General features: G+C 43.1%; 1 protein-coding gene across 2 annotated transcripts in view; it reads right to left on the bottom strand.

Annotated features, from left to right (window-relative positions):
- The window catches only part of VARS2 (valyl-tRNA synthetase 2, mitochondrial), a 1,808,135-nt gene that overhangs the window by 1,494,705 nt on the left and 294,738 nt on the right, over positions 1 to 18,692 (bottom strand). For both annotated transcript variants that reach the window (XM_044084462.1, XM_044084463.1), the window contains exon 6: positions 3,088 to 3,154. In XM_044084462.1, the coding sequence (XP_043940397.1) occupies positions 3,088 to 3,154 (67 nt within the window). The remainder of the gene's footprint in view (positions 1 to 3,087; positions 3,155 to 18,692) is intronic.

The following is an 18,692-nucleotide window of genomic DNA, read 5'->3' as shown; positions in this document are numbered from 1 at the left end:
GGGAATGGAGAAAGGAGATTCTACCAATAGGGATACTACAATTAGGGATATAGACAATAGGCAAGAGGGGGCTGGAATTTACTGGAGAAAACTGGCAAAGGAACCAAGGTATTGGTAGCAAATAACTACAGAGGGAAAGGTAATAGAATTGGAAGAGGTCAAGAATTTATTTCGACTACAGGTTAGAGATTGCCTTCCCTATCAAGGAGTGATATCACAGTACTGGCAAAGAGAAAGAAATATGAGGGTCCTCAATGAAAGACTAGCACTGGTAGAGTTTTTACTAGAATTTAGAACAGAAGTTGCCATTAAAAACGGAATTAGTAGATTAATAGCACTTAAAATATTGCTTGATAACTATAGGAATCAATCAGAGGAGGGTAGAAAGGATTGAGAAGAGAGACTGGCTAAGCAATTCACAAAGAAACAATGGTAGGATATATGTATGTCTCCCAAATATGCAACAAAATGTAGAAGATTTAGGATTTTTGCTTGGAAATGTTTACACAGATATTTTTATACCCAAAGTACACGCCAGAGAATATTTCCTCAGGTAGACAGCAGATACTGGATATGTGATGGGGAAGAAAGATGTACATGGGAATATTTTCTGGGAATGCAGTGGGTTGGTGGACTTAAGGATTCCCTGCGGGATGCACTGTCGGAGATGCTGGGTGGGTGAACTGGTGTAACGAGGGAGATGATTTTTCTGAGCTATGATAACAGAATCGGAATTGCCTATACATGGTAAGGCCTTGCTGTGTCCAATTATGGTGACTGCCAAAAAAGCAATTACTAGAAAATGGAAAACAAAACCTAAACCAACTATTTTAGAAATAGTGAATATAGCAACAGAGGTAAAACAACTGGAAGAGATATCTTTAGAAAAGACAACTGGAAGAGATATCTTTAGAAAAGGGTAGGAGAAAACTACACAGGAAAAAAATGGGAATTGTGGGAACAATACATACAGGGGAGGAATGAGGTTTAAACGAAGGCAGGACTTAAATGAACTATGCAAGGTTTCACTGAAAATGAATGGTTAAATTATAAGTGATGTATAATGTTTGCCACTGGGAGTGTGTCAGCATGGTTTCTAATGTAAAATGCTTACAACTAGGATTGTGTCAGTGTTTGTTTTCATTTATATAAATGTATGATTGCTTATGTCGTAAGTGATGGTTTAATAAAGATGTTTCTTGTTTAAAAAATGGAGGCAGGAAATGAATAATTTACATAATGTTTCTTAGGTTATATGACATATAGCAATATATGTGAACTATGTTTGTTAAAGTTAATTTAATACAATTTGATTACTTTTGTATAAATGTAAAATTGGCCTATGTTAGTGATAATTCATTAAAAGTGTTCAAACATGTTTTTAAGCATATCATTGTATCTGTAAATATATTTTCCTCAGTTCTTATGTGATCCTATTCACTGGGACTGTGCCTGCAATTGTCCACTGAGATCAGTGCTCTACCCTGGTAAACAAATATATAAATAAATACATAAAATAAAATACAATAAAAAATAAGTGCAATTAAAAGAAAGAAAGAAATACATCCTCTCTAGGTGCTGTACTGATGGGCAAGGCTTGCTTATTTTGTTGGTATAAGACTGCACTTAAAAAAAAATGCATTATCGATATAGTACTTAAAAAATATATTATATACAATAAAGCTGGATTTTCTCTAGGCAGGCTGTGCCAACCTTGCTTACCCAGAATGCATGCCCCGGTCAACAGCAAACTAAATCTCTGTTAGAACAGCAGACGACCATCTTTCATTTTACTACAACACTCCTCACCCCCAAACCCAAAAGATCTGCATGACTCGGCATGACTTGTAAGTAAACTTTAAATCCACTACCCATATCATACTCTCAACTGTACAGATTTTTTCAGAATGCCCAGATTTTTGCCTAATATTTTTGGTCCGTTTTTCATAAAATTGTGTTTTTTTGGCAAATTAAATGCAAATCATTAACAACTGAAGTTAGAAAATAATATTGAGCTTCAGACTTCATACCCTCCAGAAAAATCATGCTAATGCAAAAACCTCTTATTCTATCAACTTTCTAAGTTTGTAAGAGCAATATTTAAAAATTGTCCCCATCTATACTGGTGGTGTAGATGGAAAGAGACCCAACTAACACCCAGGCGAACTGAATCTGATCCTCAGCGTGGACTCTTGAAGGCACAGGCAGGTAGAATGGGTGAGCATATCATGGCAGGCAAGAGATGGGATTCTGCATGCATGAGCCACACCAGCACATAACTGGAGAGACAACAGCATTAGTTCTGCACTGGAATAGGCAGGGCACCCTTGCTGATGTCAAGTCCCTTGTGGAAGTGAGGAGCCAGGCAGCAATGATTCCCATTTCATGACCCTCCCTGAGGTACTACCAACTTGCACGGAGTGAGAATTAATGCAAACCCACTACCCAGCAGCAGTATTATGTTGTACCATGTGCTCAATCTCCTCACCAGCTTAAGCATAGGTCAGAGATAGCCTGGGGATTTAGTTGGAGGTTCAGTACACTTGGAGGTGGAAAGGGCTTGAGAGTAATCTGATGGTCAGCTGTGGGAAGCAACGAAATGGGGTGAAAATATCTAAATGTTTATATTACAATTATCTAGCAACTCTCTTTCTTGGAGCATGCACAACAGGGAAACTTGTGCTCCCAAAACAGGAAAGTCTAGTCTAGTTCTTCAGATCGGAGTTATGTGCAGCACACCTTTCTTAGCCACAAGTTTTAAACCTAAAGTGAGAACCTGAGGTCAAACCTTGCAGAACTGGGATACACATACAGGAAGTAAGAATAAATATTTAGAATTAGAATGCAAAGTAAAGCATTTTAAGCATGGGGTGGATTAGCAAATTACCTCAAAGCATGTGGTACAGTGGAGAGTAATGCGGCTTTTTTTTTTTTTTTTTTTTTTTTTTTTACTAGAGATGTGCTTGCAGTTTTGATAGATTCATCTCAAATTTTAATAATGTAACTATACATAACAGTTTACTTAACTAGATATTACTTTCTAAAATAAAGCAATAAAGATTAATATGCAATAAAACTGGCACTTACCTGTGTGGCAATTCCTGCATGGTCACATCCTGGAACCCATAGGACTTTGCATCCCTGCATTCTCTTCCTGTAATAAAATAAAATAAAATGCAGTACCCAAAATACTATAACCACCTCAAAATCTGTATGTATTACCAGTGGAATAGCTACAATCCAAAATATTTTCAGTGTTCAGTCCCTGTCTACACCATCAGTAATGTAATGCACTAAGATAAAACAGTACGTTCACACTGATTTTAATCACCACCTTATAAAATTTAAACAGACCGTCACTACAAAACATTGGTAAAGCTCTGCCACTCTAATGCATTCAGAACACAATAAGCTGACAGTACCAAGACAATGCAGACATCAACATGTACTAACTCATTATCAGTACCCCAAACACTACTGGGTCTGCAATGCTTAATCATTTTCATTCATTTCTTTATTGAAAGATAGATGTTTACTCCACTCAAGCTCACCAGGAAACTAGTGTCTCTCCTGGCATTCAACAGGTATAAGGACCTTGGTCAGAACTACAGTTTATTACAGCATGCAAGCTCAAACACAGGCGCACACACTACATAGATACCTACAGGTAATACAAAGGATTAGGAATTCATCTAGAGGATATATCTGAGATTTGAGAAGAAACGACAGCACCTGATGAAAATCCATACAGATCTAGAAAGGACATCCAAACTCCACAAAGAAACATTCCAGTCAATAAATAAACTAGGCCCTAACAGTGCAACACTGTGCCACCCACATCACCTAATAACACTGCTAAAATACTGGGGTAAAGTGACTACCTCCCTGTGGAGTCCAAGCTGAATAAACTTGTTTTTTGCCATTTACCTTATTCATGCCTAGGCAATGCTTGGCAGTGCCTCGCCCCCAAGGTCTGCATACTGCAAAGATGAGTTTTCTTTTCTAATAGGATATACATATTCTACCCCACACTTGGTACATGTGCCTTCATTGAAAGCTGGGCATCGAGCTGGCACCGTAAAAAAATCTACTGCCAATCATTAGCGGACCGGAGTTCCGCTGTAACGATCCCTAAAAGCCGAAAGAACAACCCCACACTTGGTACATGCTATGCAGTTTGACCGCTGGAATAAGAACACTTGTTTTCACAGGAGCCCTCAAACTAGACATGATAAATAAATAACTTAAGAATATAAATTATTTTTCTTTTTATTTCCACTAAGCATAACAGGCTGCAGCCACCCACTTATAGGATCATATGAAATACAAGGTCTTATGACAATTTACACCTTGTCAGTACTCACCCTTAGACCATACCTCCATTTTCAAGGAGGGCTAAGCCAATCAAGCCACGGGCAAATTTGTTAATACTCATCCAATCATTCGGTTCCTTTTTTAATGACAATAATCTATCACACTACTAAAATTGTAGAGGGAGTCTACTCTAGAGGTAGAGAACGTAATGGGTAATGAACTCTCATTCTCCACTAGGGTTTATCTGCTGGTGAAGGTTTAGATGCTAGTGCTGGTATTTGTGGGACTATTTGATTTATGGAGATAGAAAAGATCCAGGATCACTGGGGTCCCTAATGGCTTAGGAGGCAAGACACAGATATCACCTTAGGAGTCTCTAAGATACTGAATAAAGGGACAATGCTTCCACTCTTTGTAGCAGTCTTCGTTTGTTTTTTGTTTTTTTTTGGTCAGTGAAGATTTTAACAAGGAACCTCTGGGGCTTTCTAGTTTGATACGTCTAGTGAGGTACATCCAAAATGGAGCACTGTATTTCATAACTGGCCTAATCATTGACGGAAATGAGGGGACAATGACCTCTATAGATCTGAATGACATGCCCTTAGCTATCAGCTACACTAACTATACTACTGTCATTTCATGATAATCAAAGGAAAGGAAATTATCAACTCTGGTTCTACAGTATCTAACAACATTCTCATTTTGGACTAGAAAATTTTCTCTGCTGTACAGTGGTGGGAGGGGGTTTCTACCATATGTGACAATACTGCACTTCTGACATTTAATTTAAGGCAATTTCTGTACACCAGCTATTTATAAGTTGAAGTTCTTGCTGAAGGGCTTGGGTATCAGACAGGGACTTGAAAACACTGCCAGTTTATAGACACTTGTAAACTTGGTTAAGCCAGAGTTTACCCATGAATCAGAAGTCTTGGCTCATGGTCTTCTCAACATTTATGACTGAGCATTTATAGTTTTTGTCCTAAATGAATATAGAAAGTGAAATCAAAACCTCTAGTAAAGGCATCCGGTTTCTTCTAAAACCTGATTAATTCAGAAGAAACCTGATGGCTTTACTAGATGTTTTGAATTAATTTTCTACATCGATTCAGGACAAAAACTATAAATGTTCACTATGACACCTGTCCTCTAGAAATCTCCAGTTGCAAAAGTTGAGAATCCAAATCAGAAGCGGCAGCTGCCTCACGTACAAGGTGTTGGGGGGGGGGGGGAGCATGACTGACAGATGCTGATCATCTGGTATGCAGTATGGATATTCGTTTCTGAATACCAGTATAGAAATACATTTTAATATGCTTTTTGCTGTCAAGACAGAAGCACTTGCTTCAGCAATTTGTGCTTCGGTATAGATTGTGGCAAGCAGGCTGTTACAAATGGAACAGGTGGCTTGCTACAGATTTTATTAGTGGAAAACCTTTTTAGCTTTTTTTTTCCTCCTCAGTTGACAGTTGAGGGGTGCAGAAGATCTTGCACTCTTCAGAAACAGAGAAGTGTCAGATTGTAAAAGGAACAGATCTGTGGGATGCAGATCAGGGAAGAATGGACCTGACTCTTGCTGTTTCTTAGGTTAGGAGTGCTGGATCAGGGGAATGGAAACCCTCTTTTTTTTTTTATTTTGCTCAACTTAGAGTTAACAGACATCAGCAGCAGTAGGTACTAAATGTGCCAGCTATGCCTCTGATCCAGATTATACATCCCACAGACTCTGTATATTAAGGATGAAATGATATGTTAGGAATTACACATGAAACCTCTAAGCAGCTGAGGAATTTGAAAGATGTGAAAAGCTAAAAACCATACCAGTATGTAATGGCAAAATAGACAAACAGTTTGACCAGTAAGCCTGCTTAATAATGTAACAAAATTAATGGAAACCATACAGCAGACTTATGACTGGATACTATACTTTACCAAGAAATATCTACATGGCTTTTATAAAGGCAGCTGAAAAATTAAACCTGAAAAGTCTTGGATAAAAATCTATAATCTGATAAAATTTTATTCTACTATGCCTTAACCTTTTACAAAAAAAATCTACCTTTTTTCAGTCCAAGGGCTTGGAGTCAGCCACACTGCACATACTATTTGACCAAATGGCTGTTTTTCATGGGACTACCTTGAAATGTAAACCCCTGTACAAACAAAAGGACAGCCCACAATGACTATTCAGGTCCTTCCATCCTGCATCACAACTACATGAAACCTTGGCCAAAAACCTGATGACTCGTAGGTTTTAGGGGGGGTATTTGGGATGTGTGTGTATTTTTGTTTGAGGGTTTTCAATAAAACAAAGTTCTGCAAGATGTGACACAGGCTCAAATGGAGATGACAATAAACAATTTTTTAAAAGATTAATCTGCCAAACACTGCATGCATGTAACACAAAAGCAGGAACTAGACAGGTGGGAATAATAATCCCTCAAAAATCCATCAAGATTCTTTCTATAATGTCTTTAAATGTTAACGGTCTCACAGATAAATACAAAAAAGAAAGAGTAGTGAAATATATTTTAAAAAGTACAGGAGACACACTTGGAAAGAAACGAACACGTGAATTTGATAATGAAAGGTTTTTAGGGTGGTTATTCAACTGAATATCTAGGGCAAAAGAAGACAGGAGTACTTATATCAATTGCAAGAGGAGATCCAATAGTAAAAGATGGGGATACAAAAGATAATGGCAAATTTGTATTACTAAGGGGCTACTGGCAAGGGAGTAGATATCACACTGGCATGTATTTATATTCCACAGAAAACAGCTACAATGGAGCTTAAGAAAATTATGGGACAAATAATCTGCTTTCAGCAAGGAATATTACTTATAGGTGAGGACTCTGGGGCCCAGAAGGGAAAATATAACAAAGGACGTTAGATTTTTAAAGAAATTTATGAAAATATTTGGCATGGAAGATTTGAATTCAGTACTAGGAGTTCAGAGTGAATTTACATATCATTCCCCAATATACAAAACCTGGGCTAGGCTAGACAGAATTTACATTTCACAGGAACATGCATTTAATTGAAGGGTTTGATATGCAACCAATAACTTCTTCAGATCATGTGTCAATAATAACTAAAACAAAAATACAGACTAATGAAATAAAAATGACACACTGGCGCTTTCCCACCTATCTGCTGAAAAGAGAGGAATTAAGTAAGGGTGGTGGTGATTATACAGGAGCTATTCAAAAGGATAGAAATTACTTCTGAAAATATAGCCAGGGAGTAGGATACAATTAAGGTGGAATTTAAAAATAGGGTGGAGATAAAAGAAAGGGAGATATGGTTAAGAAGTAACAAATTATTTAGAGGGACTAACAAATGTTATACAAAACAGGAGAAATCTCACAGAGCAAGAAGTGGAGCAACTACAGAATGCTAAACAGAAAATAAAGGATTACCTCAATAATAAGCATTGTGTTTAGAAATACTGCTGTTAAGCAACTGTTTTTGATAACTCTAGAGCACAAAGGCTTTTAGCACAACAACTCAAGCAACAGAAAGCAGAAAGGGCTGTCGCCAAGCTTAGGGAGCCTTTAACAAGGAAGATAAGGGATTGTGTAGAAGTATTAGAAATATTTCGGAAATTCTATGAAAGGCTGCATAAAGCTGAGAAACATGGAAATCAATAAAAGTTACAAATAGAAATGTTTATGGAAAAATTAAATATGCCAAGGTTAAAGACAGAGAAGGCTCAATTACTAAAATAGGATAAGACGAGATGAGATAAAAAAAAAATGGTCTTTTTGTGGATGTTTGGAAGCTAGGAGGGGAAAAAATGATAAAGATCTGGATCATTTTGTTTAACATTATTTTAAGAGGAGAAGTACCAACAGTCTGGAAGAAAGCGGTAGCAGCTGTAATACCTAGAGGGCAAAGATCCATCAGATCAGCTTCATACAGGCCCATTTCAATACTAAATTGTGATTATGAAGTGTTTATGTCTAAACTGGCTAAAAGAATGGCAAAAGTACTGCCAAAACCGATAGATATGGATTAATGTGGTTCTGTGGAGGGGAAGCAAACATTTGACAACATTAACAGAACAGTGATGATCTAGAAGGAAGGCGAATATAAGAAAATACCACTGTTGTTAGTGGGTCTTGATGCAGACAAAGCATTTGACAGAGTAAGTTGGTACTTTATGAGTAGAGCAATGGATGAATTTACAATCCCTAACATTATAAGGATGATTAGGAGGATACATAAGATATCGTAGGCGTAAAGTAAAGTGGGTCCTTTCTGATAATCTCTGCTTGAGCAGAGGAACCAGGCAGGGGTATCCTTTCTCTCCTTTGTTATTTGCACCATATTTAGAACCACTGGCAAAGAAAACAAGGGACTCAGAAATTTAAGGATATAATTGGTATGGTAGTCAAGAAAAGCTGGCTCTATTTGCAGACAATGATATTTTATACCTGACAAAACCAGAAATAAGAAGTTATGTACCTACCATAACGTTCCATGTTAGTTGTCTTCTTCTCGCCTTCTTTCTTGCTGGATGGGTTCGGAGCCGATCCTCGGCTCCGACTCGGCCAATACTAAAGCTCGAGAGCTAATTTCACCGGCTCGAGGCTCCCCTATATCCCACAATGCTAGGCGGTAACTACTCAGATCTCGTTTGATAGCTATACCAAGCAACCCTAGTATCCATAGAATGGAGTAGGGAAACTCACCTCAAAACAATCTGCGTAAAAAGTATCGCAGAACCTCAGAAAGGATAAAAGAGGTATAAGAACGTGTGGGAATGACGACTTCCAGAGGAAGAACACAAACTGAATTCCTGTCGGTCTGTCCAGGCTTGGGGGAAAGAGGGTGGGACGCAAGAAAGAGGGCGAGAAGAAGACAACTAACATGGAACGTTATGGTAGGTACATAACATCTTAATGTTAAGTTGTCAACCTTGCCTTCATTCTTGCTGGATGGGACCGCGTCCCTAGCACCTTATCCCGGGTGGCCTATCGGAACAGACTCTTGAGAACAGTGGAATCAAAATTGGCACGGCTTCTGGAAACCATGTCCAATTTGTAATGTGAAATGAATGTATGAGGAGAAGCCCAGGTGGCTGCTGCACAAATGGAATCTATTGGCAGCCTATCCTGAAAAGCTACGGATGTAGCTAATGCCCTAGTTGAATGAGCTCTAGGTCTTGAGGGTAGTTTTTGATGTCTGATCTCATAGATGAAGGTAATTGTAGAGGTGAGCCATCTAGAGAGGGATACTTTAGTAACTGGAAGGCCCAATTTCCCTTCCGCATATGACAGAAACAATTGATTAGATTTCCTGAATTGTTTAGTCCTGTCTAAGTAATATCTAAGTTGCCGATGAACATCCAAAAAATGTAGCTTTTGTTCTGACCTGTTTGAATAGTTAGGGAAAAAGACGGGGAGATCAATAATTTGGTTTAGGTTTATTTGAGAGGAAACTTTAGGCAAAAAGGATGGATTAGTACGGAGGGATACCCTATCTTTGTGAAACACTAAGTAAGGAGGACGACTGCACAGAGCATGGAGTTCAGATACCCTTCTCGCTGAAGTTATAGCTACCAGAAAAAGTGTCTTCCAAGAAAGCAACTTCAGAGAACATGAAGCCACCGGTTCGAAGGGGGGAAGGATTAAAGATGCCAGAACCAAGTTCAAATCCTATTGAGGCGGGGGATCTTTGATTGGAGGTTTGAGAAGAAATACGCCCCTTAAAAAGGCTTTACAGAGTTTGTGAGCCATGATGCTAGGACTCTGAAACACCAACATGAAAATTAGATATGGCAGCCAATTGAACTCTAATGGTAGATGCAGATGATCCTAAATGAAAGAGTTTTGCTAGAAAGTCTAGAATAGACTGGATAGGTGCAGTAAAGGGATCTATGTTTTTTTATGCTGCCCAAAAAGAGAAGAGTTTCCATTTGCTACTATAAATCTTCCGGGTAGAAGATTTATGAGAGGCTATCAAGATATCTCGGACCGAGCGAGATATTGAGGGAAGCCTGGCTAAGGTTGGAATCGGAGAAACCACGCTGTGAGGTTTAGAGAGGGCAGAGATTGGTGCAGCTGACCCGATTGGTGGGTTATCAGATCTGGTACTGGGTCCAGATGCAAAGGCTGCTCCAAAAGGTAACGATGAAGAAAAGGAAACCATATCTGTCGAGGCCAGTAAGGGGCAATGAGGATCATTGTCACTCTCAAGGCGATGGCTTTCTGAATTAGTTGAGATATCAGTGGAAAGGGGGGAAAGGCATATAGAAGTCCCCGGGGCCAATTGTGGACTACAGCGTCTCTGGTGGGATGGCCTGGTAACGGGAAGAGAGTGAAGAAGTCGTGACACTTGCTGTTTTGGGGAGTAGCAAAAAGATCGCAGCAAGGCTGGCCCCATCTTAGGAATACTTCTACAACTGATTTCTTTAGAGACCACTCGTGGGGCATGAGAATTGCCCTGCTCAATTTGTCTGCAATAACGTTGGATTTCCCTGGAATGTGCGTTGCTATCAGAAAACGCTGAGAAGAGATCGCCCATTGCCAAAGTCTGAGTGCCTCTCGACATAAAGGGTATGATCTGGTTCCACCTTGTTTGTTGATGTACCACACTACGGACATGTTGTCTGTTTGAATTGCAATAGTCCCAGTGGGAAGAGAGTCGTGAAGGGCTTGCAACGCTAAAAGCACTGCTCTCATCTCTAAGACGTTTATGTGCAAGTGGCACTTGAAAGGTTGCCACGTGCCTTGGACTGTCCTGCCCTGATAATGCCCCCCCACCCAATCAGGGAGGCGTCTGTTGTCAACGTGGCGACTGGGGGGGGGGGGAGAGTGAAGGGTCTTCCTCGGAGAAGTTAATGTGATGTGATCCACCAAGACAGTTGATTCTTGCATGATTGAGTTATCAATATGGTATGGGACATCGGGAGCTGTTGAAAGGACCATTGAGTAAACAGCATCCATTGGAGGATCCTCATGTGAAAGCGAGCTAAGAGGAGAAGGGGAATAGCTGCTGCCATGAGTCCTAACACCTTCAAAACTAGTCTGGCTTTGACTTTGTTGCATTGTAAGAGAAGAGAAACTTGGTTCCGAATGTCTGACACTCTTTGCTCTGTGAGTCTGGCTGAAAGATTGAGTGCGTCTAAGGTGGCGCCTATAAAGGTAATAGATTGACAAGGCGACAAGGCAGATTTTTCGAAATTTATCAAAATGCCTAGAGCTTGGCAAGATTGGATGGTGAAGTCCCTGGATAGAAGAAGCTGATGTCTGGTGGTGGCGGTAAGGAGCCAGTCATCTAAATATGGAAACACCTGGAATCCTTGACGTCTTAAGTGAGCCGCGACCACTGCCATGCATTTGGTAAACACACGGGGGGCTGTAGTGAGACCAAAGGGCAGGGCCCTGAACTGGTAGTGACTGGCTCCCAGCCTGAAGCGGAGATATCTCCTGGAGCGTCTGTTCATCTTGATGTGGTAGTACGCGTCCTGAAGATCTATCGAGCACATCCAATTGTCCTGACCCAAGAAGGGTAGAATGGACTGTAGCGTGACCATCCGGAATTTTGTTTTCCTGACATACTTGTTTAAGTAGCTGAGATCCAGTATGGGTCTCCAGTCCCCTGTTTTTTTTGGTACCAAAAAGAATTTGGAGTAGATTCCGGATACTTGCTGGTCTGCCGGGACTGATTGGATAGCTCTTTTTGATAGCAGCGTTGAAATTTCTAATGCTGCTTGTTCCCTTAGACCGGGTGGAACGTCTGGAAGGGATCTTTTGGGTTGGGATGGGATGTGAATAAAGGGAATTTTGTAACCCTCGGATATGATCGACTGTACCCATTTGTCTTGAGTAAGGGAAAGCCAGGCTTTTGGGTACAGGAATAACCTTCCCCCGACTGCCTCCGAAGGTGGACAGCCGGGCAGCCCCTCAGGGATGCTGAAAGGGTTTGTCAGAAAACATTTCTCTGCTACCCTGGTTTTGCAGACCTCCTCTGCCTCTAGGGCGGCGTCTATTATTATTCCCCCCTCTGCCTCTAGAGGGGAATCGGCCTTGTGCGTCAGATGAGACTCCTGGGATTGTTTATGAACCACATCTTTCCTCCCTCTGACCTTTGGGATAGGGTCTAGAAGGGTAGAAAACGGACTCCTACGGCAGAGAGAGTCTTACCTTCTACCTCGCACCTGGTCAATGTATCCTTCACCTGTGGACCAAACAAGGATGATCCATCAAAGGGAGAATTGGTGAAGGACACCTTGAAAGGGTCCGCAAAGTTGCATAGCCGCATCCAGGCGTGACGTTGTAAGGCAACACCTGTGCCTGTGGCTCTACTCACCCCATCTGCAGCATATGAGACCAGCCACATGGAGGAGTTAACGATGGAATTCAGGGTTGCCAACTGGGAGTTCATTGTGTCTTTGAACCCCTCAGTTGTAGGATCCTTTATCAGTTCACCCACATCCTTGAGTAAATCTCTCTGGAGACGAGTGAAGTGGCATAAGTAATTCAGCGAACGCATTGAAAAGGTCGCTGATGAGAACATCCGCTTGCCATACCTGTCCATGGTACTAGATTCCTTATTAGGAGGATGGACAGGAACCGAAGGATCAGCTAACTCCTTCTTAGTGGCCGCAGCCACCACCATGGCATCAACAGGGACACCTTTGGATAAAAAATCTTTATCTCTAGGGGCAGTAATAAATTTAGATGGTCTCCTCGGGGTGGGTTCCACTGAATCAGGAGCCGTCCAAGCCTTCCTTGCCACCACTTCCATAAGGGGGTCAAAGGGAGGGGACACCCAGGAGGTAGAAGGGCAAGAGCCAAACGCCTCAAGATACACTGACTCATCCTCCGAAGGGTTAAGGGCTGGCCAGTTCCCCCTCTGTTTCAGGATCTCAAGGATGTCAGCAAAGGAGACATCCTCAGAGGCGGATCGATGGGAACCTTCGGATTCCTCTAAGTCAGTGTCAGAGGTGATAGACTCAGGGGAGTCAATGTGCTTCCTCTTGCACTGCCTCTTCCTTGGGGGATCTCCTGTCGGGTCAGGAGAGGCCTCGGAAGAGGAGGAAATTCCCAATGGGGAAACTTGAGGAGTTGGCTCTCTGCGGTCTAAGACAAGGGGGTGAGTAGAAATCACCACAGGCACTGTAGATGGGGGGGCTGAAGGAGCCGACTGTGGGGCAGAACCTGGTTCTAGCACGCTCCACATGACCTCGAAGGCACCCCTGTCAGGCAAGGCCAGAGGCCCCCGCTCCGAAGAGACAAGGACCTCCCCCGGCACCGACAGGGACAGCTCCGAAGCCGATGTCGGAGCCGGACTCACCAGCGCCGAAGCCCCGAGAGGGAGAGCGGGGTCGGACAAGGGTCCGATGCCACTCGCCCCCTCGGAGCCGACGAGGGAAGCTCGGCGCAGAGATCCCTCCAAGGAGGAGATCTGAGCAGACGATGGAGCCGAAAGGGAAGGTATCGGATCCGACGCACCGACAGTCATGGCTCCGACAAGCCCTGGCTCCAAACTCAAAGGAGTCGGAGGAGGAATGTATTGGGGAACGGAAATAGCCACTGACTGGTGAGTCGGGCTATGCAGCATTTGGGCCAGTGCCTCGGACTTGAGAAGTCTACTCACTACCCTTTGCAAATCATGGTCAGATAACCTGGAAGACAGTGAGGAATGAGTTTTATGGCTCCGTAAAGAAAGAAGAGGGGATCCTGGCGCCGAATGCACGGAGCCGATAGAGGGGGATCTGGACCTCTTCCTAGACTGTAGCTCCGATAAGAGTATCGGAGCCAACGGAGTTTTATCAGCCTTGGCTCCAGCCGGAGCCGAGGTAACAGTATGAGGCTTGGAAACATTGGCTCCGGCTGGAGCCGATGTCGAAGCCGACAATCTTTCCAGCAGTCGACTCTGAAACCGGAGCCGACTGTTTGGAAGTTTTGGAAGGCTTCCCCGGCACAGACTGAGCCAGGGGGCCTTCAGGCTTTAATAAGCCCCGCAAGATTAATTTATTCTTGCGTTCCTGCAGGACTCTAGGGCTAAAACCATGACAAACAGAACAAGAGTCCTGCAGGTGCAAAGGTCCCAGACAATACACACAAGAAGTGTGACCGTCTGTTAGAGACATTTTCTGACAGCACGAGTCACACTTCTTGAAGCCTGAGACCTTAGAGTCTTTTGACATCGTAAAAGGAGTGCCTGACAACAACACAAACACACTACAGACACACCCTCTACTGAAGAAATTATTAAATTAAGGCTAACACAAGCCACAAACACACACACACAAGCCCTTAACAAAAAAACAACTAATTTAGTCACACTAAAGGACTGGGTGAAGGGAGGGGCCGAAGGCCTACAAGATAAGGGAAGAAAGGAATACAGACCCGAAAAACAGGGGTCGATTTATCTAAATATTTAATTAAACTAAAAAGGTTATGATATGAAACAAAAAAGGGGGTTAAGAAATACCTAATATGGTAAAAACTCTAACTCACCTGCCTGAGCCGGTAGAAAAGCACCTCATCAGCTATAGCGGCAAACGAGATCTGAGTAGTTACCGCCTAGCATTGTGGGATAAAGGGGAGCCTCGAGCCGGTGGAATTAGCTCTCGAGCTTTAGTATTGGCCGAGTCGGAGCCGAGGATCGGCTCCGAACCCATCCAGCAAGAATGAAGGCGAGATTGACAACTTAACATGGGACATTACAGTGCTATGAAATATACTGAGACAATTTCAAACCTCTTCCAGATACAAAATTAATGGAGCTAAAACAAAAGCAATAGCTGTAAATTATGCACTAGCATACGAATTGGTTCAGCAATGTCTGTACTTTTGGGGACATGATAAAATGAAGTATTTAGGAGTATAGATTAAAAATATTCTTAGCTGCCACACCAGAATCATGTGGGAAGAGACTAAACAAAAAATAATACAAAAACTGAGAAAATGGAAGTTCTGTTATTGGATTCGAGCTTCAAGCTCCTCCCCTACCCATAATAACCTCCTTCCTACCTTCAGATCGTGTTTGCTGCCCACCACAGCATCCCAATCTGACTCAACGCCTTACCCCTTGGCACAATAACTTGGATACTATCATAAGAAATTACCAGCTAAGCCAAAGAAAGGGGCCAAGTCTTTTCCAGCCAGACCACCACCCAGCCCACATAAGAAAGGGGGAAGGAGGGAGGGACAGTTGAAGACAAATGAAAAGCTACAACTCAGAAGGAACATTATGGTGAGTGCATAACTTCTTTATCTGAAGTTGTTGTTTTCATTTGTTCTTCAACCTGTAGGACAGAATCCCCACCTATTAAAAACCCTGGGAGGCCCTCATGTAAGGATATTCTGTAATATGGCACAGCCAAAGGAAGCCCTGCTACTGGAAAGAAGGTCCAATTTGTAATGCGAAATGAACGCATGTGAAGATGCTCATGCAGCCGTAGAGCAAATGTCATCCAAGGAAACTCTGGACCAAAAAGCAGCTGAAGTAGCCATAGACCTAGTAGGATGCACCTTCACTTGACCTGGCGGAGACAATCCTTTGGTTGAATACACCAAAAGTACACACAGAGAACCAACAAGCAATGGTGACCTTGGATACAGGTTTCACTAAAAAGGGCTTACAGAAGGAAACCAAAAGTTGATCGGACTTCTGGAAGGCCTTTGTTCTGTGCAAGTTAAAATGGAATTTTCTATGAGCATCCAGCAGGTGCAATTTATACTCTCCCTTGTTCTGAAAGTTTGGAAAGAAGTCAGGGACATTGATAAACTGATCGTTTAATTCTGAGGCCACTTTTGGCAGAAATGAAGTATTAGTGCGCAAAGATACTCTTGTCTTTATGGAAGATCACGTAAGGAGGCTTAATCAAGAAGGCCTGAAGCTCCAACACTCTTTTAGATGAAGTAATGGCAATTAGGAAGGAATCTTCCACGACAGGAACTGCAAATCCGCTGAAGCAGCGGGTTCAAAGAGTGAGGAAACCAAGGCTTGAAGAACCAAAGTAAGGTCTCAAGGTGGAGTAGGGTCCTTGATTGGTGGCCTACGAAAAATACCTTTCAGAAGAGCTTTACAGAGCTTAGAGGAGTAGCAGAATTATCCCCTATGTGGAAGTCAGAAATAGCCACCAGCTGGACTTTAACCATACAGAATCTGGCACCCTGTTGAAAAATACTTGCTAGAAACTCTAAGATAACAGAAATGGGAGCAGTGAAGGGATTCAAATTACAGTGAGATGCCCAAATCGAGAAATGTTCCCACTTGCTCGAATAAACCTTCCTCATGGACATCTTAAGAACCACTATCAAAATCTTCTTGACTGGAGAAGACAACCGGAGAGTCCCCACTATCATGGGAACTGGAGCAGCAAAGTTGTGAGCTTCAGGCTGGCCAAATCTGGATGCGGAATCTCTGAGGGATGAGAAATGAGATCCAGAACCGGATCCAATGTCCAGGGAGGACACACTACATGAGACCACAGAGAAGGGAACCATACATGGCGAGGGCAGAAGGGGGCAATGAGGATGACTGAGCTCCCCAGTCGCTGCGCTTTCTGAATGAGCTTTGGAATCAGGAGAAGTGGAGGATAAGCATAGAAAAGACCAGAGGGCCAATCATGAACTAGGGCATCTCTGGTGGACTCCCCCAGAGGGAGGATCAGAGCAAAGAACTCACTGCACTTTGCGTTGGAAAGAGAGGCAAAGAGATCACAGCAAGGCTGACCCCCACTTTAGAAAGATCTGTTTCGTTACTGAAGGATTCAGAAACGAATCATAAGGCATCAGGACACACCTGCTGAGCCTGTCCGCTAGAATGATGGACCTCCCCTGAATGTGAGTTGCCACCAGAAAACAGCCGGAGGAGATTTCCCACTCCCACAATCTCATGGCTTTGCAGCAAAGGGGGTAAGACCTGGTTCCTCCCTGTTTGTTGATGTACCAGACTAGTGACATATCTGTCTGGATGGCAATCGTCCCTAGGGGAAGATGGGCACAAAGAGCTTGCAATGTCAACAGCACCGTCCTCATCTCCAGGATGCTGATATGAAACGGGGTCTCCAGGGAAGACCATGTGCCTTGAACAGTTCTTCCCAAGCAATGCCCCCCACCTGAGTAGGGAGGCGTCCATGGTCACTGTGGTCAGAGGGGAGGGAAGAATAAACAGACAACTGCGAAGAAGGTCCGGAGCCTGCATCCACCAGAGAAGAGAATCCCTGCAGGCCAGCGATAGACGAACTGGATGGGACAACAGCAGATCTAGAAATGACCACTGGACCGCTGGAGTCCATTGGAGCACCATCATGTGTAAGCAAGCTGTGGGCACAAAGCTGATCATGGCCGCCATGGACCCCAATGCCCTTAAACCAATTTCCACAGAGAGATTGAGCTTGAAGAATGCTTAGGACATGATGTATGAGGGACTGAAGCCTGTCTGGTGTCAGGACCTTGGTCTGGATGGTATTTAACTGGGCCCCAATGAAATCCAGAAAAAAACAGTTCGGACAGAGATTTGTTGAGATTTATGGTGATGCGCAACTGGTGGATGGTCTGAATAAGGAAATCCCTGGCTTGGCAAAGTTGATGCCCGGAGCGAGTGGAAAGGAGCCAAATTGTCCAGGGAGGGGAAGACCTGGAAGCCGCAGGCGAGCCACTACCACCGCCATCATTCTGGTGAACACCCTGGGGGCTTTGGTGAGACCAAAGTGTAGCACTCTGAACTGGTAATGATTGATCCCCAGACAAAAGCAGAGGAACTCCAAGAACATCTGTCCATTTTGATGTGATAGCACGTTTCTTGAAGGTCTGCTGAGCACAGAGTCTTTCTCCTGCAGGAATGGACTGAAGTGTGACCATCCAGAATTTCATTTTGGCAAGGGACAGGTTCAGGGAAAGGATCCAGAACTGGTCGTAAATCTCTTGTCTTCTTTGGCACTAAAAATAACCTGGAATAAATGCCTAATCCGGACTGGGCTGGATGACTCGCTTTTTGAGCAGCTTGAAAATTTGCAGTGCTGCATCCTCCCTTTGTGCGGGAGGGACGTCTGAGAAGCGTTTGAGAGGGGGAGATGTTTGAGAGAAGGGGATTGAATATCCTCTGGATATAATCCGCAAGACCCAACAATCTTATGTTATAGACTCCCAGGCTGTCAGGTGAAGCAAGAGTAGATCCCAGACTGCCTCCAGAGATGAGCAGTTGCCAACCCTTCAGGGCTGCTGTGTGGGCCTATCCGGGAAAGGATCCTGAGACCCATGGTTGCTCGGACCCCCCTCTGCCACGAGGGCGGCGTCTGTCAAATCCTCCTCTGCCTCAGGGGGAAGATGAGTACTGAGCTTCCTCGGAATAACCCTGAGACTTCTGGAACCACATCTTCTTTATTAATTTCTGGAAAAGGTTCGCTGAGG

Source organism: Protopterus annectens, chromosome 9.part0, assembly GCF_019279795.1.
Source record: "Protopterus annectens isolate FY-2018-M chromosome 9.part0, PAN1.0, whole genome shotgun sequence".
Classification (NCBI taxonomy): Eukaryota; Metazoa; Chordata; order Ceratodontiformes; family Protopteridae; genus Protopterus; species Protopterus annectens.
The sequence above is the reverse complement of the archived record's forward strand: the minus strand, read 5'-3'. Positions and strand labels throughout refer to the sequence as shown.